Source organism: Ornithorhynchus anatinus, chromosome 15, assembly GCF_004115215.2.
Source record: "Ornithorhynchus anatinus isolate Pmale09 chromosome 15, mOrnAna1.pri.v4, whole genome shotgun sequence".
Lineage (NCBI taxonomy): Eukaryota > Metazoa > Chordata > Mammalia > Monotremata > Ornithorhynchidae > Ornithorhynchus > Ornithorhynchus anatinus.
The window spans coordinates 22235437-22262586 of NC_041742.1; the positions used below are offsets into that span (position 1 = coordinate 22235437).

General features: G+C 41.2%; 1 protein-coding gene across 4 annotated transcripts in view; it reads left to right on the forward strand.

Annotated features, from left to right (window-relative positions):
* The window catches only part of FRMPD4 (FERM and PDZ domain containing 4), a 274830-nt gene that overhangs the window by 237781 nt on the left and 9899 nt on the right, over positions 1–27150 (forward strand). For 3 of the 4 annotated variants that reach the window (XM_029079953.2, XM_029079950.2, XM_029079951.2), the window contains exons 5-13: positions 5666–5711; positions 9505–9609; positions 11934–12041; positions 14960–15091; positions 18022–18141; positions 19732–19868; positions 22870–22996; positions 24450–24539; positions 25031–25213. In XM_029079953.2, the coding sequence (XP_028935786.1) occupies positions 5666–5711; positions 9505–9609; positions 11934–12041; positions 14960–15091; positions 18022–18141; positions 19732–19868; positions 22870–22996; positions 24450–24539; positions 25031–25213 (1048 nt within the window). Of the gene's footprint in view, positions 1–2481; positions 2645–5665; positions 5712–9504; positions 9610–11933; positions 12042–14959; positions 15092–18021; positions 18142–19731; positions 19869–22869; positions 22997–24449; positions 24540–25030; positions 25214–27150 lie in introns of those variants that run through there. The other variant, XM_029079952.2, reaches the window with a different exon arrangement.

Sequence of the window (27150 nt, forward strand, 5' to 3'; positions counted from 1 at the left end):
TTAGAACAGTGCTTGGCACATAGTAAGAGCTCAGCAAATGCCATCATCTTCATCCATCCTAGGTAAAATCTAGGTAACTTTGGCCTGTGTAAGTAAAAAGTCAAATTGGTGAGATTCATGGAGAAGCAGCAATGCTAAAATATGTCTAGGAGCATGTGCATATGTCCTTCTTGAATAAGTATTGATCAAATTAAAAACACAAGGACGTTTTTCTGTAGAAAAAGGACATCCACATACTGACCAATCCAGCAACCATAACAACATGTGCTCCACATCGGCATTCTGATATATAGTGGCTTAAGCTTCATTTTGTTCTTTTTGAGAAGCCGACAACTGGCTTGAATTTGAAGTGGCTTGAATACCTTTGTGAGAGAGTATTAGGCCTGTGCATTTTTGTTATGAGTTGAGGGGTTGGACTATTTGGATAGTCCATTCTTTATCACCCCATATGTGAATTAATCGTGATCCTTAGATTTTCTTCCCGTCTGGTCATAACACTTCCAACAGGAAGAGGAGAAGGGATAGGAGAAAAAGGTAAAAATCTAATTCAACAGTATTCCTTCTTGTTTGTCACTGGAGCAAATGAGTGGTGCGATGGAAGTGGTGAAAATTATTATTAGAATGAGTTTTCAGAGTAGTCCAGAACTTCATTTATTCATATGATCCCAATTTCACAAGGGCAGAGATGACCTCCCCTTCCTCCCACACCTTCTCCCATGGTGTCACCGGCCAAAAAACAAAAACTGTCAGGAGTCTCCGCTCTACCTTACAGAAACCAAGATAGGGTCAAAGATGGAGCTAACTACCTGTAACCCCATGAGCAACAACACCTAGTAATAGTAGTATGTTGACTTATTTTAAGGCATGGTAATTTGATCCGGAGACATTTCCAATCCTTTCTGCTAATGACTTCACTCCCTGTAAGGAATAGTTGTGATGGACAATTATAATCACAGGACAGGCAATTGTATAGGTCAGCTTGATGAAGCATTAACCTCCATTGTCATCGCTACTTTTCGAGTGTAGCCCTGTGGTACCCTTCAGCTCCTTTAAGTGAAGGGAAATAATGTTTTCCTTCACCTTTGTCTTGAGGAGGTCACAATGGTGTGACTTCTGTAGTAGCAGGACTGAAAATTCAAGAGCCAGGGAATTCTGCTGTGTCTTCTCGGTGCACATGAATTTTTGTGCACTTCACTGGCACTAAAAGCATCTGCTTCTTTTGCCCGATAATTTTGGGGATGTTTGATAGTATTGCTTTTCACCACAGCTCAGCGTCAAAGATCGTACAGCTAGGGTTGTTTGTCGTGAAATTGCATCCTCATCCCATGCATCCGTTTGACCTTTGGGGGTGCCGATGTGGTACCCTGTCATCTCATAATAATAATAGTAACAATTTTGGTATTTAAGTGCTTACTATGTGCCAAATGTTGTCCTAAGCACTGGGGTGGGTACAAGATAATCAAGTCAAATGCAGTTACAGTCCCACATGGGGTTCAGCCTAAATAGGAGAGAGAATAGATCTTTCAACCCCAGTTTTACAAATGAGGAAACGGAGGGCACTCAGCAGGCAAGTGGCAGAAGTGGGATTAGAGCCCAGGTCCTTTGACTCCCAGGTCTGTGTTCTTTCTACGTGAACTTTTTGGTGCCTTGTGGCCCCCTGGAGAATCAGCAGGCTGTGGGAAAGAACTGAGAGTGTGAAAAAACCTGACACTTTCACTGCCAACCAGGCAGACTAAAAAACCGCTAATAGGTTCCAAAAGGGATTGGCTTAATTCGTAAATGAGAGGCTCCTAGTGAGTTGCTAGAGGACATTTTAGGGTTGTTCTACAGTGCATAATAATACAGTGCCTGGCACTTACTAAGTGCTTAACAAATACCATAAAAAAAGAATAATTACCCCAGTCAACCTCTTAGTTGCTCTTCTGATAAACCTACCCCTTCTGCTCTAATCAGTGGATTTCATCTGGCAGCACTGATTGTTAACTGAAGTTCAAACCCTCAAAGTGAACCATGTTGGGGAGAATAGAGGCGGAAATTAGAATTTCAACAACTAGAAAAAGTTTCCCCAGAAAACACAGTCATTGATTGGTGTTTTGCTTTTTTTTCCCCAGTTCCCTTCAAGATCATATAGGTTCTTAATTGCTGAACTTATCTGCAGCTTCAAGCCTTTGTGGGAAATAAAAAAATCATCACTTGTATGTAATACGCCCATCGATGCATACACACCGGCATTTTCTTGCGCAAAATGGGTGCTGGGTAGGTTAAACAGAGGAAGTTGTAGAAGGGGTTCGAAGAGTAATAAGGAAACCTACTAAATGGTGGCACTAGGTTTAATAGGTGAATTGGGGCACCAGTTTTGCCCTCACGGTTGAGAGAAAGAGATTTGTAATTCATTCAGAGCTCCACCTCTCATGAGGGCTTCTCCTTCACTCAGCATTGCTCTCTGCAGCAGCGTCGCATCCAATGAAATTATAAAATGAAGGCTGAAAACACAGCATGCTGTGCAGCCACTGATGTTTGGGGTCCCCGAGAATGGTTCTGTGGAGACACAAAGGACCCCTCCAGAAGAAGGGCTGAGAAAGGACCTGTGCTACAGGAATGAAGAAAAAAGGATTAATAGTAAAGTTTACAGACGAGGTTTAAGGTAAGGTTGCACTATATTTCTCCGGGTAGGTCAGCACAGTGACTCAGGAATTAAAAAGGGTTTACAGCCAATTCAATAAATCATTCTAATGGAATTTGACCCCTTCTGTGGAATTTATTTTTCTGAAAATAGAAAACGAATTCATGAGGAACTATCATTTCTACAAGTGACCAGGCGTGATTACTAAGACTACAGTCACTTTCAGGTTTTGATTTAATTTTAAATTTTTGGTGGGAACATTTAGGGTGGAAGAGATTTAATTACTTTATCAGTGATTGGTTCCCCTTTATCTTTTCTAATCTTGCTGCAAAACCATTTTCTATTTCTCTTGTCTTTGGAGAGGAGCTTCAGCATGCAGTAGAATTTCTCTCTCTCTTTGGGCAGGTTTTAATTGAATTATAGCTGATAAGAGTTGATGCCATGGTTAAAAGAGAGGATTGCATGTTACTGATAATAAAGCACACAGAAGAGTATTTGATTTCAATTTGAATCATTCATTTTATTCACTTAAAAGATGGAATTAGGATAAATTGGATATATTTTGGGCAATTATAGAGCTACCAGGCGTGTTACTGAGGTTTTAATTAAGTAAATATAATGGAGGTGTTTTGAGGCATGTTGTTCATATTACTGAGTGATGAATGTTCTTAAAATGCCAGAGAGGAAACTATAATGATAGTTGACAATTGAAAAGTACTTCACAAGCTTCCCAGTTATCTGCTTTCAAACTTAGCATGATTCTGCATTTGCTGATATCTGAGTTTATTCTGGGATCAGAAGCACTGGCAGAAACACTTCCCCAGAGGCCACCCAGCTGCTGAAGGTGTCTGTCAGAAAAGAGCAGCAGCTATGAGGGCCTGGCAGAGAAGCAGGGCCCACTCACCTTCAGGACAGTCCCATCTTTCTCAGGGCTTTGATACTGCTCTGCCATGACTGGAGGTCTCTCTCCACTCCCGCTCTCCCGACAGGAGAAGGATCTTCACCAGGATTCCAGGTTGGACAGCAAGCCACGGTCCTATGGCCCAGTGGTGGAGAACCACACCTTCTAATTGGCATTCTCACCCGCCTCTCCCACCCTTCGATGCTTGACGAGAACCACTGGGCAGAAGGCTGCTTCTCTAATAACGCAAATGCTCTCTTCTCCCTCTCTCCCCAGTGGTTCTTCACACCAGCGAGCTTCGGCTAGTACTGTACCCCGAGAATATGGCAGTCGATGGCCATGCATCCTCCTAACCAGAAGTCTGCGGAAGTCTTCTCTTTTTGCCTGTGAGGGGTGGGGAAAGCTGGAGGGCCACATCCAAAGTTCTAAACTCACAAGAGGCTGTCTTGAAGTAAAACTTGATCCTAGCCCAAATGAGTTCAAACCTTAGTTCTTTCCGCAAAATTGCCAGTTCCTCTTAGTCCACAAAGAAGATTCCATATGATAATTCATGTGCTTGTTCCAGTAATTAAGATTTACTAGTGACTAGAAACAGTTAACATAATGGAAGACTCTTGACACTGAGTCAAGGGGGGAAACTTCTTTCCTTGTGCTGATCCACTGACGTAAAAACATTTTCTTGTAAGAAGGGCCATTTGACCTCTTTGTTCCCCCAACTGTTTTTGAGTGATCTCTGAATTCATTTTCATAGGAAGACTAATAAAATAATTATGATATTTGTTAAGTCCTTATTGTGTGCCAGGCACTGTACCATGCGCTAGGTTAGGCACAAGCAAATCGAGATGAATTTCTGGCAAACTGGTCTGGGAGGGAACATGGGAAAGGGAGGTGGTTGCTTAGTTTCCTCTGGTCACAACTCCTAGAATTTCCCAATTCTTTCTCAAAGTGTTTCCCTTTCTCTCACTTTCTCAACCCTTCCCAACCACTTGTCTGCTGTTAGTCTGGGGGTCAACAGGTACAGAATGCTGCAAAGTGCCTGAACAGGTCTGATGTTGTCTAATCATTCTTCCCTCTTCCCAGAATCTTTATTCTATTTCTGCTTCCCAGTGTTCAATTGATTTTTTTTTCCAATGATGTGTCAGGAGAGCACTGCAACAATACAGTCAGAGCACTAAGGCCCAGCAACAAAGCAATTTGTGTAACACATGGAATTTGTAGTGGTTTGTCTGTGGAGACTTTGGGTGCACGCAGATCAGTTTACTTCATTCAACCACGCAGTAAGTCAGATGGTCAGAGGGGCCACCAGAAAGCCAATTTCAGCTCTGTTAAATGGCGATCAGACAGTAATTTATAATTTACAATTAAGAAAAAGAATCTGAAGCTAGCATAAGTATTTGGGGTTATTTTTGGCAAAATAAGTAAGCCATTCCATTCTATGTTTTCCAATTCCATTTATTTCATTGGCGTAATCAATCAATATTGTTTATAGTCTAAGGGCACTGTACTAAGCAGTAAGGAGAGTAGAAAGAGTTGGCAGGCACCATCCCTGCCCTCAAGAAGCTTATCACAAGGCAGACAAGACAGAAACTAAAATAAATTACAGGTATGGGGAAAGAACAGACTTTAAAGGTTGTGCATAAGTGTTGTGTGGCAGGGTGGTGAGTACGTAAATACTTAGCAGGTGAGAATTCAAGTGAGAGAAATAGTTTTAACTTTCCTTTCACCCACCGTGAAAAATTAAAAGCACAAACCAGAGAAAATGAGGAGATTTTAAAGCAGCATAAAACAGAAAATGTGAGAGAGAAAAATCAATTCAATTAACAGGGAAAAGTCACTCAGAATTGGAGGCATTCCTCTTCAACAGAAACTGTGAAATGTCTTATTATTAATAATAATTACTAATAATAATAATACAATGATGATAATGATGGTTTCCAATTAACTGTTTGTTACACTTAGAAAACAAGTGATTTTTTTCACCCTCATTGTGAGGGGCCTGGCATATCTGCTTTCTATGTATGGTGTCAGGAAGCAAGGGACCCTTTTCACCAGGCGACAACAGCTGAAACCCAAAGAAAAGCCAGGGCCTTGACATTTCAAATTTTCAGTCTTTCATGCATGTTTTTTGTTGTCTTTTACAGAAGCTGCAAAGAATCAATCCTCCTCACTGTTGTTCAACCCTATCCTGTAAGTGAACGGTAATTAAGTGGCCCAAGGCCTCGCACAAGTTCCTTTTTACAAAGTTTCTACTTGTACCAAAATCATCACATAAAAAGCCAGAGCACAATGCACTGGGAAGCTAACAACCAGACTCCCTTAAAATGTGTTGGTGGGACCCCTCATTGAGAGTAGCATGAATAAAAACCTCATTTTGGTTTTGGTTAATCATTAGACCAGAGCCCTGTATTTAGTTTACAAAATGGTTCCCCAACATATGTGTGTCTTTTTGTGCTTAGCCACCAGTGTGACAAAAAGTATTCAAGATCTTGACAGATTAAAAAAGAACAAGTCCAAGTTATGCCTCTGTTTACAGTTAGTAATTGAAGATACAGATCAGTTACCGGATGGACTTTTCTAATGGAGATGTTTCGGATTCAGTGCTTCATTTCATTTTCACCTTACTGGAAAATAGTCACTGTTTTCTTCAATTTACTGCATTTCTCTGAGACCAGTCAGAGTACTTACTGACAAAAAAGGGATGGAGCAGCATCAGGTCTTAATGTATCTTAAAATGTGGCTGTTCTTTCACTTCAAGCCAGAGGGAAACAAAGATTACTGTCCTGATTAAATTTGAAAGGTTGTTGAAATGTGATATTTTGTTCAATGCAATGCTTTTAGGTCATGGGGGAGGGCGGGGCTGGTCATTTTCTCTAAGGATGGGAAATTTCCTATACAATATTCTCTCGGCTCTTGCTAGCTTTTAAAGATTGTCATTTAAGAAATTTCCTGGGATTACATCACTCAAAAGTCAAGTTTGACACAGTTAGAGAATCACTGAACATGGGAGTAGCCTAGGATTTGAACAGTCCTAATTGTGTACTCTGAGAGACTTGAATCTTGGATGGCTTCATTAAAATAAACATTAGCAACTCATCTTAGGAAACCTATGTCGGTTGTGTACATGGCTGATAGCTGAACCATAATTATTGTCAGTAGCAACAAAGTGCAATTTCCAGGCTCTGTTGGGCTGCATTATTTCCCAGGAGAAAAACCTAATCTTGGGACTATACTAATAATAATAATGATGGTATTTGTTAAACGCTTACTATGTGCCAAGCACTGTTCTAAGTACTGGGGAAGATAGAGGGTAATCAGGTTGTCCCAGGTGGGGCTCACACTTTTAATCCCCATTTTACAGATGAGGTAACTGAGGCACAGGGAAGTTAAGTGACTTGCCCAAGGTCACACAGAAGACAAGTGGTGGTGTTGGAATTAGAACCCGTGACCTCTGACTCCCAAGCCTGTGCTCTTTCCACTAAGCCACACTGCTTCTCTAATCCCTCCAACAGGAAATGCCCTCTCACCAAATTTTATATTTGCTCTTGGAATGCTCTATCAGATCAGTTGCCCCTCTGTGGTTGCTTTCTCAGCTGTTTATGCCATATTTATGCTCAAAGAAGCCTCACTAATCAAGCAGATTAATTTTTCAAATGTGATTTTAAAATTTACCTCTAAAGCGCTGCCTTCTTAATGAAAAAAAAAATTGATGCTAACCTTCTTTGCTAACCATGGCCTCAGCATGAAGCCATAATTAACAGAGACAGATGATCCAATCAGTAAAAAAGTTATTCAATGCTACATTTATTTCATTAAGGAAAAATGAGGACTTTGTGTATATTGACAACCCATTGCCCGGCATTTTTATGTTTATTTCGGTTTTCCACATAATATGGCCTCCAAAACTGAAGACTCAGTGTTTGAATCCCTTCTGCTAAATTCTACGTAAAGGGCTCTGCACAATAAACCAGTCACAGAGTCATAGAATTGGACAGTTGGGAGGGACGTCAGTGGGTCATCAGGTCTAACCTCCTCCGTCCAAGGGCAGGAGAATGACTAGCATTCAGAATTGCTAGTTGGGTTTTTTTCTGTTTTCTTTGTTTTAAGATCACTAGGAATGGCAGTCCCACAACCTTGCTTCATACCCTATTACAGTGTTTTATGAAAGGGTTTGTCTCGAAGTAAAAGTAAAATTTTCCCTCGTTGCAGTAGAGAGTCATAATAACATAACCATGGAATTTAAGTGCTTACTATGTGCCAAGCACTGTACTAAGTGCTTGCTTCGGTAGATACAAGACAATCAGGTTAATCACAGTCCCTGTCCTAGATGGTACTCACAGTCTAGAGAAGAGGGAGAACACATGAGGATACTGAGGCTCAGAGAAGTTAAAGTGACTTGCCCAAGGTCCCACAGCCAACAAGTGGTAGAGCGGGGTATCGAACTCAGGGCTCTCACCCATTCTCTTTCCACTAGACCACAACGTTTCTCATTTCCTCTTGTTCAGGCCTTAGTGGTCCCACAGAATGGTACCTCAGTGGTTTGAATATGAATGCGCTATGCATGCTGTCAAGGTCGTACCCAAAACAATGGCCATGGATTTGGAAAGGTTGCCCAGATTCATTGCCAAGTCCCTGGTGCTTTAGGCCTTTACTTGGCCTGAGTAATTGCAGTTGTTAGCTGCCCTGCCAGTTCCTTTGAATATGTGGGTTGATATGATCCCTAGAAAATGCCAGCAGAGGTGCTTGCACAATAGTAAGATCACCAGCCCGACTTGTCTTAGGGATGTCTCACTAAAACTTTTGAAGCAGCAGCAAGGCCTAGTGGATAGAGCACAGGCCTGGGAGAAAGCAGGACCTGGGTTCTAATCCTCATTATGCCACCGGTCGGCAAATGTCACTTTACTTCTTTGTGTCTCGGTTTCATCATCTGTTAAAATGGGGAGTAAGACTGTGAGCGCCACGTAGGACAGGGATTCTGTCCAACCTGATTAGCTTGTATCTAAACCCAGCGCTTAGTACAGTTCCTGGCATATAGTAAGCACTTAACTAATACCACAAAAAAGAAAATATGTGGGTGGAACTTTGGGCCCCATAACCCTATGAGCCTATAGTTGGTTGTATTTTCTGCCAGTTCATAATTACTGTCTGACTAGTTTAACATTTTTAGAGAGTAACAGAACCTGTATTCCCTCCTACTGGGTGAGCTCCATGTGGGCCCAGGCCGTGACTGACAAGATTAACTTGTTTCTACCCCAGCTCTTAGTATAATGCTTGGCACATAATACGTGCTTAACAAATATCACATTATTATTGTTATAACAGTACATTTAAGGGCCTTGCTTGAGTCCTTTAGATTTTCCAGCTCATTTGTTAAAATAGCTCATTTCATTTGTAAGCAAATAGGGCTTATTTTTTTTTTTTACAGACGATGCAGATATCTCACTTGCGATGACAAACACATTGTGCCAATGTAAATACCGCCAGCTTAAAATCATTAAGGGAGAATAATGTCTTCCCTTCAGCTGAAAGATGGTATTAGAGAAGCAAATGAACTACCGCTATGTGATTTGTTAATCATTTCTAAACTCGGACTATAATTACAGAGGCAAAGAGTGGGATATGAGCAGCCGATCACTTAAGTTTTGGAATGAGGTTCTATTAGTCATGAGGCTCATCCCAAAAAGAACTGCTTCTTCCTGGGGATGAGGCCCTTCAACAGCAAATTCCTATCTTGCAGTACGTGTGCCGAGAACACGAAGTTCTGCAGGCTCAGAATCCACCATTTTTATGAGCCCTCAGTTCACTGTGGAAAAAGCCATCAATAAGCCAAATCTCTGGCTCGGGCCACAGAAACCCAGCATGGCTGAGTAAAAGGGAATGTCTTAGATCTGCTGGTATCTGGTTGACTGGGGTGTTCTCTGGGATTCTATGGAAGATGAGGTCTTGTGGAGTATATGATAAAATGGTTTGATTTTCCTTCCAGTCTCCAAAATCAGCATTTATAAGTGCTGCGAAAAAGGCAAGATTGAAGTCTAACCCTGTCAAAGTGCGCTTCTCAGAAGAGGTCATTATTAATGGCCAAATCTCGGTGAGTGCAGACTTATTTTTCCTTCTTTCTGAGGGAGAGTAGATGATACACATCCATAAAAGAACATCGCTGAAGGTAAGGGTTATTCAAAGATATATACTGAATAACAATGTTTCTCTCTCTCTAGGACTATGTGGGAAAATGTTCATTCATGTGTTTTTCCGAATTTAGCTTGTTTCCAGCTTTAAAAGCTAAAATGTGAACCACTGTACTTCATTTGCCTCTCTGGCATTTCTCTAAGGATGATTAGTGATCATTAGCACCTCATGGGGAATTGATTTGCACTTCTTAAAATCAATTTCTAGTAATCAAGGAAAGTTAAATAATTTTAATTTAGTCCCATCGTAATAAAGAAGTCATATCAGTATTCAACCAATGGTATTTAGTCAGCGCTTACTATTGCGGAGCACTGTTATAAGCGTTTGTTCCACCTCATCCTGTCATTTATTTGAAACAGCACTTCTGGCCGGGGCTATCCCCTTAAAACCAATTCACAGCTGTGTTATGGTAACTGTGATCTTCTATTCTTCCATAGGGACCTATCCAAATCATGTAATAAAAATACATGCTAAAGCAGAAATAGCTTCATTTGTTTAATCTACACAGTGCTTCAATTTCACTTTGTCCCAGAAAAAGTCTAGCAGATAATTTTGAATATAAAAAAGTAATTTTCTATGCATCTGAGCACAGAAATCCAGAATGTGCATACTGCAATTTTTCTGCTCCTGAGCCGGTAGCTTCAGTTTATCCAGAGCTGTTGGACATAGTGGCATTTTTGAGGGCTGGTTCTCATGAGATTTTGTCATCTCACCCTGTGTTCTCCCTGAGCTTAAGGTGGCCAGACAACCCACTTGAAGCAGGACGGTTCCTGGATTTCAAGGTCTATCCTGTCTCCAGCTTTTGATTTCTGGAGACATTCGTGTACTGAAAGACTTGAAAAAAAACAAAAGGTCAACTGGAATGTGTACACATCTTGGCCGGTGGGAGGGGCCGTGCAAGAAGGGAGACAGAGCAAGACATGTTCTTGTCTGTCTGTCTCCCCCGATTAGACTGTAAGCCCGTCAAAGGGCAGGGACTGTCTCTATCTGTTACCCATTTGTACATTCCAAGCACTTAGTACAGTGCTCTGCATATAGTAAGCACTCAATAAATACTCTTGAATAAATACTATTGCATGAACATGCTCTGTCAGGACACACCTGTCTCTCCATATTTAGGGAAGATTAGACGGATTGAAAGACAGGGAAGCCACAGCCACCAGGAAACCCCATTTGCCCCTTTCTCTCCCTCTCTTTTTTTCCCCTTCCCCCTTTTCTCTTTCTCCCCTTTGTTCCTCTTCCTCCTCCATCCTTCCTCCCAGGCCCCACCTCCTTTTTCCAGCTCCACCCTACCTTCCTAAAAAGATTAAGGGACCCGTTTATTGATTTATATCTGAAATGGCAGTTGCAAACTTAAACTTTGAAACAGGAGATATTCAGTTTCCACAAAAGAGACATATCCATAATTTCTCTGAAGAGCAAGGAAGATTTCTTAGAGTAGATTTCAAGCACATTTCTAGTTTGGCACAAAGGAGAACAACCACGTGACATTTCTCCATTTGAATTGTATCAAATATTTGTGGTTCACTGCCAAATCTGGACACCTAACAATAATAATAATTATTATGGTATTTTTAAGTGCTTACTATGTACCAAGCATGTTCTAAGTGCTGGGGTAGATACAAGGTAATCAGGTTGTCCCACATGGGGCTCACAGTCTTAATCCCCATTTTACAGAGTAGGTAACTGAGGCATAAAAGAGTAAAATAACATGCCCAAAGTCACATAGCAGACATGTGACAGAGCCGGGATTAAAACACACATCCTCTGACTCCCAAGTCTGTGCTCTTTCCACTAAGCCACACTGCTTCTCTAGACCCCAGTGCGGTGCTGAATCTGATTTAGCAAGTGTTATGGCATCTCTTTCTGTCACATTCAATCCAAATTGAGGTTGTTAAATTTTACCCAGCTTCTTAAGTGCAGAGCATTTATGTAATTCAAACATTTTTAAATGGTGCCACCCAATTGAAAGTGGGTGTGAGATATTTTATGCCCAAGAAGCAACAGCTGAGTTATTTGTCACTTGGAAATAGGCAATTCTGCTGTAAATTCTGATCTTGAAAGCAGGAACCATAGGGTTATTTTTGCAACTTTATCTCCTGGCAATCTATAAGATGTAATTCTGTTGTTCTCATGTCTTGAATAGAATTGACCATTCACTATCCTATGGCTTTATTGTTGTCTCTAATAGAGGATTATAATGTGACTGATTTGTTCCTTTGACAGGAATCAGTTAAGGACAATTCTCTTCTCTTCATGCCAAATGTTCTGAAGGTTTACCTTGAAAATGGGCAAACCAAATCTTTCCGTTTTGACTGCAGTACTTCAATAAAGGTAGGCAAATTTGTCAAAATCCATGCCAATGGCCACGCTTACCCTTAGAGCTTTCTGTCCTGGCTCTATCATCGGAAGCTCCTTTTGAAGCAGAACCTGTTCTGTGCAGTCTTATTTCATACTCGGCTGCTTCCTGAAATATGTGAGTGTGTCAAGTGTGTCAAGAAATTAAGAGAACCGACTCAGGTTTGGGGCTTTTCAAAACATTATTCGATGCCAGTGAAGCCAAGATAGGAATGACAACTTTCACGTGAGGGTAGGAAAATTAAAAATGCATGGTCATCACTAGGAAGGCTTGGATATTGCCAGAAGCCAGAGTGATTTGTCAGATCAGTCAAAAGTCAAGAAGATTAAGATGTTGGTTGCTAATTGAATCCAGCAAAATGAGGGGGAGAGGATTATGTAAGCCTAAATTGTTTGTGGCATTTCTTGGAAATCTATTCATGGAAGAGGTGCATAAAAATATAGAAAAGACATGTCGGTGATGATAAAATAAGGCTGCTATCGATACTACTCTGGTTCTGGTTGCAGGTGACAAATGCTTTAAAAGCAGTTATCAATAATAATAATAATAACTGTGGTATTTGTTAAGCTCTTTACTAGGTGCCAAGCATTGTACTAAGCACTGGGTTAGATCTCCATAATCCAACACAGTTATTGTTATGGCTGAAAAGATGATTCCTTTTTGAAGAAGTGTATATGAATTAGGCTTTATCTTTTTCGTCTACAAAAATGGTGTATTATTTCAATTGTTTCTAATAATTCATTTCCTTGAAGTAAATTTTCTTCACCTGGAGCAGTGAAAAAGTAAGATGTTTCAGCAATGTGATGAGCAACAGACTCATGATTGACAACAGTATTGAGTGCCGGCTTTATACAGAGCATTATACTGTTCTAAGGTACAAGAAAGGAAGGCAATATGGATAGCCAAGACCTACAGTTGCAGGAACATCCCCTCCTGCATTGTCGTGAGACATTACAGTTGAGAGTTTCCCCACTCCAGTGCAGCCCTTAAAAATATCCACCTTAGACCTGTAAGGATGCAAGAGAGAAGATTAAAATCTAATAATAATAATAATAATAATGTTGGTATTTGTTTAGCGCTTACTATGTGCCGAGCACTGTTCTAAGCGCTGGGGTAGACATAGGGGAATCACGTTGTCCCACATGGGGCTCACAGTCTTAATCCCCATTTTACAGATGAGGGAACTGAGGCACAGAGAAGTTAAGTGACTTGCCCACAGTCACACAGCTGACAAGTGGCAGAGCTGGGAAGGTTTGTCCTATCCAAATCAGGATTTCCGATTTCCTTAATCTAGATAAACTTCCCCTCCCTGCGGGTTATTGATGGCAATGTGGTGACCAGGATAGGACAAGCAGTTCTTACCAGTAATAATCAAGATTTCCAAATGTACAAAATCATTATTTATTTTTCAAACTTCACTTGCAGATCAAAAATGTTCTTATCACAGTGGGCACATGAAATTGGAGAGGGAAGAAGAAAAGCCCCTGATTTTTACAGTGAAAATGTCTGAACTTTTGCACTGCAAAAATACACTGGAGAATATTGAGGGCTTACAGAAGCTCTCTCATAGCAAAATTTGTCATTCAAAATTGATTAAGGAGGAAGGTGCTCAACTTTGCTCCATTTCTTGCATGAAAATGAAAGAAATTTAATTGTATTACAAAGAGGTTGGGTCACATATGAGGAAGAGTTTTCTGCTTGTAGGGGGAGTGAAATGCCGGAATTGCTTTTCAAGAAAGATATTTGGCTATTCTTACCTTGAGGCTCTAGAGATAGGCAAGGCACTGTTTTAGATTGTCTTGGGTGTAGGTAGTTCCATCTAAATGAAAGGATAAACTAGGCTGAATTATCATAATAATAATTATTAATAATAATATTTAAGTGCTTACTATGTGCCTAGCATGGTATTTTGGAGAAGCAGCGTGGCTCAGTGGAAAGAGCATGGGCTTTGGAGTCAGGGCTCATGAGTTCGAATCCCAGCTCTGCCACTTGTCGGCTGTGTGACTGTGGGCGAGTCACTTAACTTCTCTGTGCCTCAGTTCCCTCATCTGTAAAATGGGGATTAAGACTGTGAGCCCCACGTGGGACAACCTGATTCCCCTATGTCTACCCCAGCGCTTAGAACAGTGCTCGGCACATAGTAAGCGCTTAACAAATACTAACATTATTATTAACTGCTTGAGTAGATGCAAGATAGGTTGGATACAGTCCCTGTCCCTCATAGAGCTCACAGTCTAAGATTTGGGAACACTGATTCACAATACCCAGATGTTGAGGTTTCCCTAAAATTCTCCTATTTAATAACTATAGTATTTACTAGGCCCAACTTTCTACTGAACATTGTGCTATGCCATTGGAGAAGATATATTCAGATCAGGCACAACCCCTGTTCCCACATGGGACTTCCAATCTAAGAGGTAGGGAGAATCAATCAGCAATATTTATTGAATGCTTAGTATGTGCAAATCACTGTACTAAACGCTTGGGAGAGTACAGTAGAATTAGTAGGCACAGTGCCTGCCCTCGAGGAGTTTACAAATCTAGTGAGGAAGATAGACGCTACAGAGAGAGAATGGTACCAGAAATGATTCAAGTATGAGAAACTATAATCAATCCATCGACCAATTATATTTATTGAGCGCTTACTGTGTGCAGAGAGCACGGTACTAAGCATTTGTATTAAATATTGAAAAGGTCCACTGCATAAATGCTTTTATATCTCTTGTGGAAGTTCTGCTTATATATTTTTTTACAGGCATCAGCCTTCAGATTCAGTTGACTGCTAGAATGAAAAAAAAATCCAGAGCTCAATTTAGAAAGGCTTTGAGTTTACAGTAAATTAAACTTCAGGGATTTCACGCTCTTGATCATATATTGTAAATGGTTTCTTAAGGATGTCATCTTAACACTTCAAGAAAAGCTGTCCATCAAATGCATAGAGCACTTTTCCCTGATGCTGGAACAGAGGATGGAAGGACCTGGAACCCGGCTTCTGTTGCTGCATGAACAGGAGACTCTAACTCAGGTCTGTGAAATTAATGAAAGAAGAGGTGTAATAATCTCGGAATTATCTCTCTCTCCAAACCCTTAAGTGAATTAATAATCATGTCCTCCATGCTCAAGAATACACCAATCACTAATTTCCATAAGTGATTATCAACTAGCCCAGTCCTGTTACTGTTTTAGTCAGTCATTTAAAGGTTACCAATTTATCTAATTCGTGAATACTTAGTTTAAAGCCTCAAGAGCTGCTAGTGGGTAATATGACTCTGGAGTAGCTACGTTTATACTGGTAAAGTCTCATATTCCTCAATTTGGAGTATTGCTATTTGTCAGTCTTTTTTTCTTTTGTTGTGTTTTTAGAGATCATTTAAAGGTGTCCCAAACACATTGAGTATAGTTTGTTTTGAATATTTCAAATACTCAATATTTTCAGAATATTTTCAGAGAATATTTCAGAAAGCCTGATTTTGCCCCCGCAACCTGACCCATTCTTCATAGGTGACCTTGCCATTTACCATTTATATCACCCCTTTCACTGAATGCCATGATGTTTTCTATTATGATAAAAAGTCCTCTGGTCTTCTATATCCAGATATTCAGACTCATGTTGTCCATGCCTTTTTGATCACACATTCTGGGTCCCAAGAAATAGAACAAGGGCAAGAGATTTCATAGGACGATGACTCATTCTTCACTTTCCTGGTAAATTGATGCTTTTTTATGAACATTTATTCAGCAGTAGGAATAAAGAATCAATCACTTCAAATATCTTTCATTCAACCCACAGTAAGCACTCAATAAATTTGATTGAATGAATGAACCCACATTTTCAATCTATCACCAAATCCTGTCAGTTCTACCTTCACAACATTGCTAAAATCCATCCTTGCCTCCTCATCCAAACTGCTTACTATGCTGATCCAAGCACTTATCCTATTCCACCTTGGGTACTTCCTCAGCCTCCTCACCAACCTCCCTGTCTTCTGTCTCTCACTTTGCTGCCCGGATCGGCTTTCTAAAAAATACTGTTTGGTCCACGTCTCTCCAGTCCTCAAGATTCTCTAGTGGTTGCCCATGCACTTTCACGTCAAATGGAAACTCCTTACTATCAGCTTTAAGGCACTCAATCAGCTCTCCCCATCCTACCTTTCCTTGCTGATGTCCTACTACAACCCAGCTCACACACTTTGTTCCAATCATGCCAATCTCTAACTCAAACTTGTCTGCCTCAGTCAGTCACTCGTATTTAGCGAGCACGTACGGTGGACAGAGCTCAGTACTAAGCAACAAGGTTCTCTGCCGACCCCTTGCCTGGATCCTCATATCTCAAAGAGAGCTTCCCCAACTAAACTCTCATTTCCCCGCTTCCCTCTCCCTTCTGTGTCGCCTATGCACTTGGATCTGTACCCTTTAAGCACCTGATACTCACTCCCACCCTCAGTCCCACAGCACTTACGTACAAATCCATAATTCTATTGTGTGCTTCCCCTCTAGACTGTAAGCACCTTGTGGGCAGGGAATGTGTTGACCGATTCTGTTTCACTGTACTCTCCCAAGTTCTTAGAACAGTGCTCTGCACATAGTAAACTCTCAATAAATACCGTTGATTGATTATCTCAAATACCTCCTGTGGATTATCAAGTTCCATGGACTTATCTGAAGAGCCAGTACCATATCTAATATAAAATAAGTGCAGTCTATAAATATCAGTCTATTCCACAATCCTAAAAAGAAAGCCTTGTGCCAATTCAGAAGAACAGAGGGTTTGGGTTTTTTTTAACCTTTTAAATGCTATATCAGCCTTCATTTTTACCTGACCCTCATCCTGTATCGTATCTTTTAATTTGGAATGACCTAACTGAAAAAGAGTTATTACTAGTGAACATTTTTCCCTTCTTCCCCCTAAGGGACTCTTCTGAGAACCAGAGCCAAAATGAAATTATCATGAAATTAATACATGCTCTCTCCCTTTTTGGTCCTTGGGCAGAAAACCCCACCAACAGGCTTAAAATATAGGCAGGCAATCAAGCTGTATTAATTCAGATATTCCCATGAATAAAGAAAAGTGAAGAATCTTCCCAAAATAATTTGTTTGTCAAATATCTCTTGAATGATTATGAGATGGCTGAAAATTTGCCAAATCTTTAGGTGTTGTTTTTTTCTTTTTCAAATACCTTACATTTTACAGAAGAGTTCATATGTATGTCATTAAATTGGTTTAAAAAATTGTAAAATGTACTGAGTACCTGTTAGACACATTGAGTAATGCTATTGTTTTTGTCATTTCATTCCAAGGATTTCAAACCCCATTTCAATTTGTTGTTAAACTTTATTTGTAGACATGACATCCCTTCGAGAGAGAAAGAAGGCACTGTCCCATTGTTGCCATGTGGCTGAACTGTACATTCCAAGCGCTTAGTACAGTGCTCTGCACACAGTAAGCGCTCAGTAAAAACAATTGAATGAATGAATAAGGACAAATATCCTCCTGCTTGCTCTTCTCAGCAGTTCACTCCATCATAACTGCATCTGTGATGATGTATTAAGATGCAGAAGTTACCATTCACATTTGGATCAACTCAAAGAGCGGAAGTCAAGAATTGACTGGAATCCAGATTTGGCGTGCGTTTAAACCCTGACCAAAATCCTTCTCCCATTCCAAGTTCCCAATGGGAGTGTTTTATCACTCTCTAAGCCCAGCTAGGGAAAGCTTGCAGAGAACAGACCCTCTGAGCGAGCTCCGTTCCAAAGCAGGCAGTCTAGACACTGCCAGCAAGATGTGCAGTTTCCAAGGCACATGAACAATCTATTCAATTGCTGATCCTGGAGAAACTCAGCCACTTCCCACTTCATTTTCCCAAGGAGAGAGAGGGCCTCTTTTTAGTGTTTTTAGTAAATCTTTTCCATCTGCCAGTATTGAAAGATTTTTGTGTAATCGATCTCTTGTCTCAGGTGACCCAGAAACCAAGCTCTCATAAGATGAGATGTCTTTTCCGAATTAGCTTTGTCCCAAAGGATCCTATAGACCTGTTAAGGAGAGATCCAGTGGCTTTTGAATATCTTTATGTGCAGGTAAGGAGAAAATGAGACCTTGGTTTGTGGGCTAAAGTGGTTTTAATCATCTGATATTTGGTTTTGCTATCTTTCTTTCCTCTGGTCTACCTGCCCCAAATGGGTTATTAGGTGATTATGTTGTTGTATTAATCCAGGAATTGCTACCTGTGGATCTGGGATTTGGGTTTTAAGGGAGGTAGTATAATATATGTAGATTTCTAGGTCTGATTTCACTCAACAAAGATGATGCTTCTAGGAAAGAAGGAAATTTAGCTTCAGCCAGAGGAAAAGCAGGTAGAGGACATTGGTAAAATTGCTTCTATTACCTGTCCATTGGGTCTCTTTTTTTTTTACAATGATAGACTAAGTAGAAGCAATGGTCTCCGTTTTCCTACGGTGACTTACTATTAGATTGAAATGTAGCCAAGCCTGGACTAGAAAGGAGACCTGTATCTGTCAACTACCTTCCATTCCTCCTGTGTCAGGGCCTGAGATAGACCATCCTGTGGGACACCATTCCTGTGAGCCCACGCAGGGCTCACCGTCCAGAAGGGAGGGAAAACAAGTACTACTAAAAAGAATTATGGTATTTGTAATAGCTGTTTGGATAGATACAAGATCTTCAGCACTGATACTGTCCCTGTCCCTTGTGGAGCTCACAGTCTAAGAAGAAGAAAAAATAGGAGGTACTGAACAAGAGGTATTGCTCTGAGGTGCTGCGAGGTAAAGTGATAGTGGTAGGGTTTGAACCAGATCTCCCGACACTCCGTCCCGTGTTCTTTTCACCAGGCCATGCTGAGCTACCCGTCATTTTGCCCAACACAGCCTCACACAGTGTATTGCCCAGAATTTAGAAGCGTGTCTCTGGTCATGAATGTCTGTGGGTCTCTATGCTCTTATAGGCCCTCACACATTTACTGAACAATTGTCTGGTAGACTGCCCAGACTGTACGGTCCAATCACTGAAAAATATATTATCATCGAGTTGGCCACCTTCATGGTGTAAATGATCCAGATATCTTTCTGCTCATTCACTTCACTTGGGCTACAAAGCCCCAGTCAGCCAATCATATTTATTGAGTGTTTATTGTGTGCAAAGCACTGTACTAAGCAATTGGGAGAGTACAGTACAACAAGAAACAGAAAAAATCCCTGCCCGCAGCAAGCTTGCGGTTTAGAGGGGGAGACAGGCATTAATGAGCAACCGTGTTGAAAGAACCCTTTGTTTGGAGCATTTTCACTTCTTCCCAATGGCATCTTTTAAAATTTATCTGTGCCCTTATGTAGTCTGTAGTTTCATGATAGGCACCTGGACTTTCAAAGTTAAATCCAGACGCCTAATTACTGTATTGGAAAGTGTGAAAAGAGAGGAGCCGGGAGCAGTTTTTAAGTGTATTATGTTGGGCCTTTGTTTGTGAATGCAATTAGTTCTGCATCGAGTTCCCTGCCAATAAAAAGCGTAGGATTTTTTTTCTATATTTAGCCTCCTTACCTCTGAAGCTCTGACTGAAAGACTTTTTGTTAAATCTATCGCATTCTCCTTGCATCTTAAATGAAACCAGTTTCCAGATATCTAACTTACTACTCCCTCTTCTGGTTCTTTCATAGAGTTGTAACGATGTGGTTCAGGAGAGATTTGGGCCAGAGTTGAAATACGACATAGCCCTCCGTCTGGCAGCACTGCAAATGTACATTGCCACGGTGACCACCAAGCAAACTCAGAAAATCTCTCTCAAATACATCGAGTAAGTGTTACTTGCTGCGATGGCTTCGGAAGCAGAGGGGCTACTACATTAGCCCTGACAAGTCACTCGGATGTTGGAGAGGCCTTTGTGGCTATGGACAGATATATAACTCTGGGCTGGTTGGGCCCCCTGGGATGGCGGGAAAATTCCATCTGCCATTCTGGGACATGAGGTTCTCAAGGTGGACCTGGCCTGGTTGGTCGAGACCCCCCAAAATGTTGAGCTTGTCTGCCCAGCTTGGTGATAGCTTGCCCCTTAATGTCATATTTGGGCCAGGTGGATTCTATGCAGAAACGTATTTTTCTACTTGAAAAATGCACTTCCTACATGTAGACATGACCAAACTAGTCAGTGGAACTGGAAAGAAGTTGTGCTGAGAAAGTTTGCAAGCCAAATTGTCTCACTGTAAACTAAATTAAATGCTACACTCTGAGGAAGGTAAGAATGTTTTGGAGTACTTTTAGATTTGAAGGGTTCTCCCTGCTCCACAGATTCAGTTGTATGTCTTCCTGTAACCAGTGTTTTCTGATTTCAGTCGGCAGCGATGTGTGAAGAAGAAAGATCAAGACTTAATCCTGACATTCTGTAACGTTAGTGGTTGAGAAAAAGGGAAAACTATTAGATCGTTCAAACAAAACCGTGGCCAGTGCTTTTTGTCCTCTGAGAGAAAATCCATTAGTAAATTAAATCAAATGTGATTAACTTTTATTGGCCTCCTAAGGAAAAGACAGTGGTTTTTCCATTGACTCTGATGAAAAGCCTATTAAATATGTACATTCCCTCCAGGAGGCAACATGATGAGGGTGATGATGACTACTGTGATTAGGGTCCTGGCTGGAACAGGGGGTTTGGGCTTGGGGTCATTGGTCTAAGGGACCTCTTGGTGTGTCCCTTGGAGTGTCAGGTTGCTCCAGGACTGGTGGTGAGGCTGAGTAGGCTAGACTGTCCCAGCTGACCACCTCCTAAGCAGACCCAGTTCCTGGGAGTTAACCCAAACTACTTCCCCCTCGCTCTTCCCCGTCCTTGCATTTCCCCTCTCTCGCTTTCCCACATTAACCCTGTCCCAGACTGGAGCCCTAAGTAAGAGCCCCAGTTTTCTCCCAGCTCTGTCACTCGTCTGCTGGGTGACCTTGGGCAAGTCACCTCTCTTCTCTGTTCCTCAGATACCTCATCTGCATAATGGGGATTGAGACCGTGAGCCCCATATGGGACAGGGATGGTGTCCAACCCGATTTGCTTGTATCCACCCCAGCACTTAGTACAGTACCTGGCGCATGGTAAGCGCTTAACAAATACCATAATTATTATTCTGTGAAGACACCCAGCATCTGATTAACTGCTTTGCTGCAGTTACATCTGTACCATCCAATCAATCACATTTCACTGCAAGTTTGGAAAATCATTAAGCCCTCATACCACTTGCCTTGGGCTTATCTGAATTTACCATGATGTCCTTCTCTTTTCTCTTTTTAATAATCCTCCCTTACTTTTGCTTCTCCCCTTAGCCCTATGAAAGCGAGAGCATTCATCACAAGAAACTCCCTCAGTCTCGTCCCAAACATGGATTCCTGTGATGGCAGAGTAGGCTCACATATCTCTGGACTCCCCACTTGTCTGATTTTCAAGCCATCTGCCACCTGCTTTCTTTAAGTCACAGACTTATGGGCCAGTTGTTATTGTCAAGTCTAACCTAAACAAAAATTACCTTGTTATCCAGATTCATCCATTTCTCAACTCCCTCGCAGACACTAATCTGCATCGGGAGCCTGATGGAAGCAGCCCAGTTAGTTCGTTAGTGAATTCTGGTTGGCTTCGGTGTGCGGTAAATTAACAGTGACTAGAAATTTGGTTCCTTAGGCAGGGAATGGGCAAAAAAAAAAAGGCTGGGACATAAGGAGGGAACAGAGTAGAGAGGGGGAGACAGTGAAAAAGAGGACCAAGAGCAAAGGGAGACAAGCGGTGTTGAGAAATGGGGATGGTGAAAAGGGTAAGGGAATAAGGGAAAGGCGAAGTGGTTTGGCCTCATGGATCAAGCGCATGCCTGGAAACTCAGAAAGGCTTGGGTTCTAATCCCAGCTCTGCTACTTGTCTGCTTTGTGACCTCAGGCAAGTCACTTAATTTCTCTGTGCCTCCGTTAATGCATCTGTAAAGTGGGGATGAAGACTGGGTGCCTATAGACGGCGTCCAGCCTGATTAGCGTGTAACTTACCCCAGTACTTTGTACAGCGCCTGGCACAAAGTAAGTGCTTAATAAGTACCATAAAAAAAAAAAAACAAGGAGAGAAGGATGAGAGAAGTGGGTATGGGAAGAAGACACCTCCACTGATGAAATTCACCTGCGAGTGTGTATGTGATGGTTAAGGCCAACGGGGACCCAGGGTGGTAACTGTTGGGGTGGCGAGAAAGGGGCGAATCCAGGAGACGTTATGTGGGGAAGAACTGGCAGGATTTGACAGGATTGAATGTGAGAGTTATAGGACCAAACAAAAACAAGTAGGCCCTAATTAAAGGTGGAAAGAGTTGACTCAGGCTCAAGGAGGGTCTTTCAGTTAGGGCAAACTCCCAGGAGATCTTTAGGAAAATAGATCATTCCTTTGCCCTGGCTCTTCCGGATCTGTGGGTCCATGATTATTCGACTATTCTGCAGTTCAAGCAAGATTCTGAAGATTCCTTCGTAGGGCAAGCGTTTAATCAGGGCCCAAGTATCTCTTGACTAGGTAAACACGCGGTTGGATGGTTGTGCGAAACACTATTCCATTTCCTTTTCCATTACCACTGAATCCCAGGAGAGAAGCTGATTTTAATCCCCAAATATGAGCATCTTTTGATGATCCAATAGAGTCTGGAGGCAAAAGGTAAGTTGTTTGCTTAACTGCAGTCTTTATCCTCTCCCTGCATTCTCAGGAGCTCATTAACTGAGACTACCACCACAGCACCATTTAGTTTTAGATAGCCGATCAGCCTCCGCATGTGAAATTAAAAATATGCTTTTCATTGCAGAAAAGAATGGGGATTAGAGACTTTCCTCCCATCTGCCGTGCTGCAAAGCATGAAAGAAAAGAATATAAAGAAAGCACTTTCGCACCTTGTCAAAGCAAATCAAAACCTCGTTCCACCGGGTAAAAAGGTATTAAATTTGCATCTTAATAGCAAATATATTTTAAAGAGAAAGGTTTAAAATTGGCCTTGTGATGAAATATCTAGCACTGTATTTTCAGAAACGGGAATATTGTATAACTTTTGGGTGACTATTAGCAAGTTTCCAAGAGCACTAAAAAAATAATTAATTACTTTGCCAGGAAACCATCTCAGTGTCTTAAAAGTTCTGGGAAATTTTCCCCCAGAAGGTCTTTGATGGCTTTTTTTTCCTCCCCATTTAGTCACTGGGGAAGTCCAGGACCAGAGGTGGGAGTCAGATTTTCCCATGTTTTTTGGAATGCTGATTTCCCATGGCTTGCTTTCTATAAATCCCAGCCCGATTTCTTTAAATTGTACTCTAATTTCTTTCAAGTCCTAGGGATTTGGACCTGTGTAATTTTGATGACTGCTCTTAGGCCTGGTATCCTTCGCATAGTTTCCTCTACGCCTCGGTATTTCTCTTCATAAAATGAACGAACAACAAGGGAAATATATTCAGAGGTGTTAGTTAACCAATGATTGTTCCCAACATACAGATTTGAGAAGCGTTTTTAAATTGTTTCCAGTAGAAGGTAATTTACACTATACTGATAATTGTGTTCACCAATAGTAGACACTCCTGTAAATTTTGAATTACGGTGCTCATTTATTGGCTCATTACTCATGGAGTTGAGCGGATTTTTAAATTAAGTACTTCACAGTTAGGGGCCTAGTTCTTATCATTTAAAAAATACATGTTACCTGAATTGAATGTCAATTTTAAATAATTATTGTGATGCAAATTCCCTCGTGAAGAAAATATTAAACATGCTATATTAGAAAATTTAAATCATTATGGCAATTTACTTGCACCCAGAAAGTTCAGTGACTCAAAGCCTGTGAAGAATTCCAAGGATTGCTCTATTTAAAGAAAGCCTTTAGAGGCAGAATTTGGGTTAAGCTACTTAACCAATGCACCTACTGCACATGCACGAAAGAAAATATACTCTTAGGAAATGCAAAATAGACTCCTCCTTGCATTGATTCACTCTGAATTCTCAGTGGTTAGCCAAAGTTTGTGTGAAGCTCATTTTTGGCACTGCAGCAAGAAAGCTCCAGACAACTTTTGCAAACCCTCTGTGAACAGATGCTTCATTTAAGCACTTTTAACTTTTTGTTCTAGAACAGATCCAGGATTATTGAATGCCCTCATCTAGTCCCGTACATATGAGCTCATTTCTCCACAATAGGTAGCATTTTTATTTCAAGATTCCTTCCGTGTTCCTCCATCAGGAAATTAAGCATGCTGCAATTTTCATTTATTCCCTCTAAAGGGTCTGTGTCCTAGCCTACTCTCCTTTAGCAATGTAATCATATTTCAATTTTCCCATCATTGTTTCCCCTGTGAATTATTACATCCCTCCGCAACAGCAATAACATCTGATGTTTCCCTTTCCCCCTAGCTGTCTGCTTTGCAAGCCAAGGTACATTATCTCAAATTCCTCAGTGACCTTCGATTATATGGGGGGCGTGTGTTCAAAGCAACGTTGGTGGTAATTTCTTTTTCATTATTTTTTCTTAGAGAATTTATGGTCCAAAAAATATTATGGCAGTGTTCCTTGAGTGAAATTCAACTCTGATGACAAAAGCCAATATGGCGTCATTCTTTTGGAGCGTTTATTTCTCACCCTCAGTGAGATCTGAAAAATGTTAGAAGTAAGGAACTGGGTGGCTCCATTTTACGTTGAAATTAAGAAGCAATCTCTGATAGAAACCTTGATTCTTTCAAGGCTGAGTTTTTCATCTGAACCATGTAGACAGAGTTACCCGGAGCAAAAGCCTGAAGTGACCCATGATTGACAATGATGTTTGTTCTGTATTACTCGTAACGTATGCCCTCTGGGCAATCAGTGTTTAGCTTTTCTTCTAACTGGAAGATCTGGTCATTTGTAACACAGAAATAGTTTACAAACAAAATGTAACATCCTAAACCCCAAATGGGAAATTGTTCAATGTTCTAATTGTGTTTTTCTGTCCAACATAGCAGGCAGAAAAGCGATCAGAAGTGACTCTGTTAGTAGGGCCCCGGTATGGTATAAGCCACGTGATAAACACAAAAACCAACCTGGTGGCCCTGTTAGCCGACTTCAGTCACGTAAACCGAATCGAGATGTTTACAGAAGAAGAAAACTCCGTGCGGGTCGAGCTCCATGTGTTGGATGTTAAAGTAAGTATCCCGCTAACTGCTCGTGGTCCAAGAGGTGATTGTGTCATGCGATGTCATTGCTGGAGCAGATGCTTTGAGTGATATAAAGCTGTGTCCTTGGTATTTTCAAGGTTTGTAATGCCTTTGTGAATTTTCCAAATGGGGAATACGAGGCATCTGTGAGGGACCCCCGGTGAGTGGTCCGTAAACACCCATCCTTCCTTGTATAGTTCCGGGGCTGAACCACTGATATTCACCAGTCCTTTGGGATCTGTAACTCATTTATCTGTAAAAGAAAATTTTTGAGGTGACTGATGAAACTAAAGCTGCCAGAATAATAATAAAAGTAATTGTGGTACTTAAGTGCTTTCTATGTGCCAAGCACTGTTCTAAGCGCTGGGGTAGTACAAGTTAATCAGATTGGACACAGTCCCTGTCCCACATTGGGCTCACACTCTTAATCCCCATTTTTTTGAGATGAGACACAGAGAAGTTAAGTGACTTGCCCAAAGTCACAGCAGACATGTGGCAGATCTGGGATTAGAACCCATTTTCTTCTGACTCCCAGGCCTGGCAGAAGCCAGATAACCCTCTGAAAGTGTTTGGGTTTTTTTTGGTTCTAGGTGCTACTCCCTTTCTTGATAATGACTGACCCTCATTAAACAGACACTCCATCTTCATCACCCACATCTCCTATTAACAGCATTATCGCCTCACTTCTTGTTAGCTTCTGGTCTAAGAAAGTGTGCTGGGGGCGGTGATGTGAAGACAGGGATGGTTCTTTGGGGAGCCCTCACGAAGGCTGTAAGATGAATGAGTAGGAGATCCAATGACACATAAGAAGCAGTATAGCTTAGTGGACAGAGCAGAGGCCTGGGAGTCAGAAGGACTTGGGTTCCAATCCTGGCTCCACCTCTTGTCTGCTGGTTGTCCTTGGGTGAGTCACTTAGCTTCTCTGTGTCTCAGTTACCTCATCTGTAAAATGGGGGTTAAGACTGTGAGCCCCATGTGGGACAGGAACTGTGTCCAACCTGATTAGCCTGTATCCACCCCAGCGCTTAGTACAGTGCCTGGCACATAGTAATCACTTAATAAATACCATTTAAAGAAGTCACCAAACTCCAGTCAGCAGTTTTCATATATAAGTTCCGGATAAGGGATGACGGAGAGTTTTCCCATTTAGGACCTTCGTTACTGGAGCTTGCTTTCTCCTCAGCCTGGGTCTAAGTGGTTTGCCACAAACTGATTCTTTTTGTCAGCTCAAACTCTGGCCTTCTATCACAAAGTGCTCGACCTACAGCAGACTCTAGATAACTGAACATGGTAGACTGTCCTCTTTTGAAAACATTAGAGTAGTATTTTTATATAGAGGTGTGTCCAGTGTGTACAGTATAGATGTCATGCTGCCTTTGAAGGTAAGCATATTTAGGACTCAGTAAATGTTGACTAATATCGATCAAGCATTCTGTATGATGGAAAGATATTTCAGGATTGACTAATCAATCGGACAATAATAGCATTTATTAAATGCTTTTAGAACACAAGACTCTCTAGTGGGCTGCAGAGAATCATAAATGGACATTGGTTCAGACAGTCTTAGTCCTTGGCCTAGAGAAGCATTTACTATTTAGTATTTACTATCCTAAGCATTTACTTTATGTCAAGTGCTGGGGTAGTTTCCAAATAATCAGTTTAGACACATTCCCTTTCCCCAAAAGGAATCTCAATCCGAAGGAGGAAGATTAGGTATTTTACCCCCATTTTACAGGAAAGCAAATTGAGACCCAGAGAACTTTAGTGGCTTTCCCAAGGCCACACAGCAGGCACAGTGGCCAAACAGAGATTACTAGAGGCCAGGTCTCTTAACTACCAGTTCTATAAATTATACATTATAAATTATTCATTTATATTAATGTTTGTCTCCTCTCAAGACTGTAAGCTTGTTGTGAGCAGGGAAC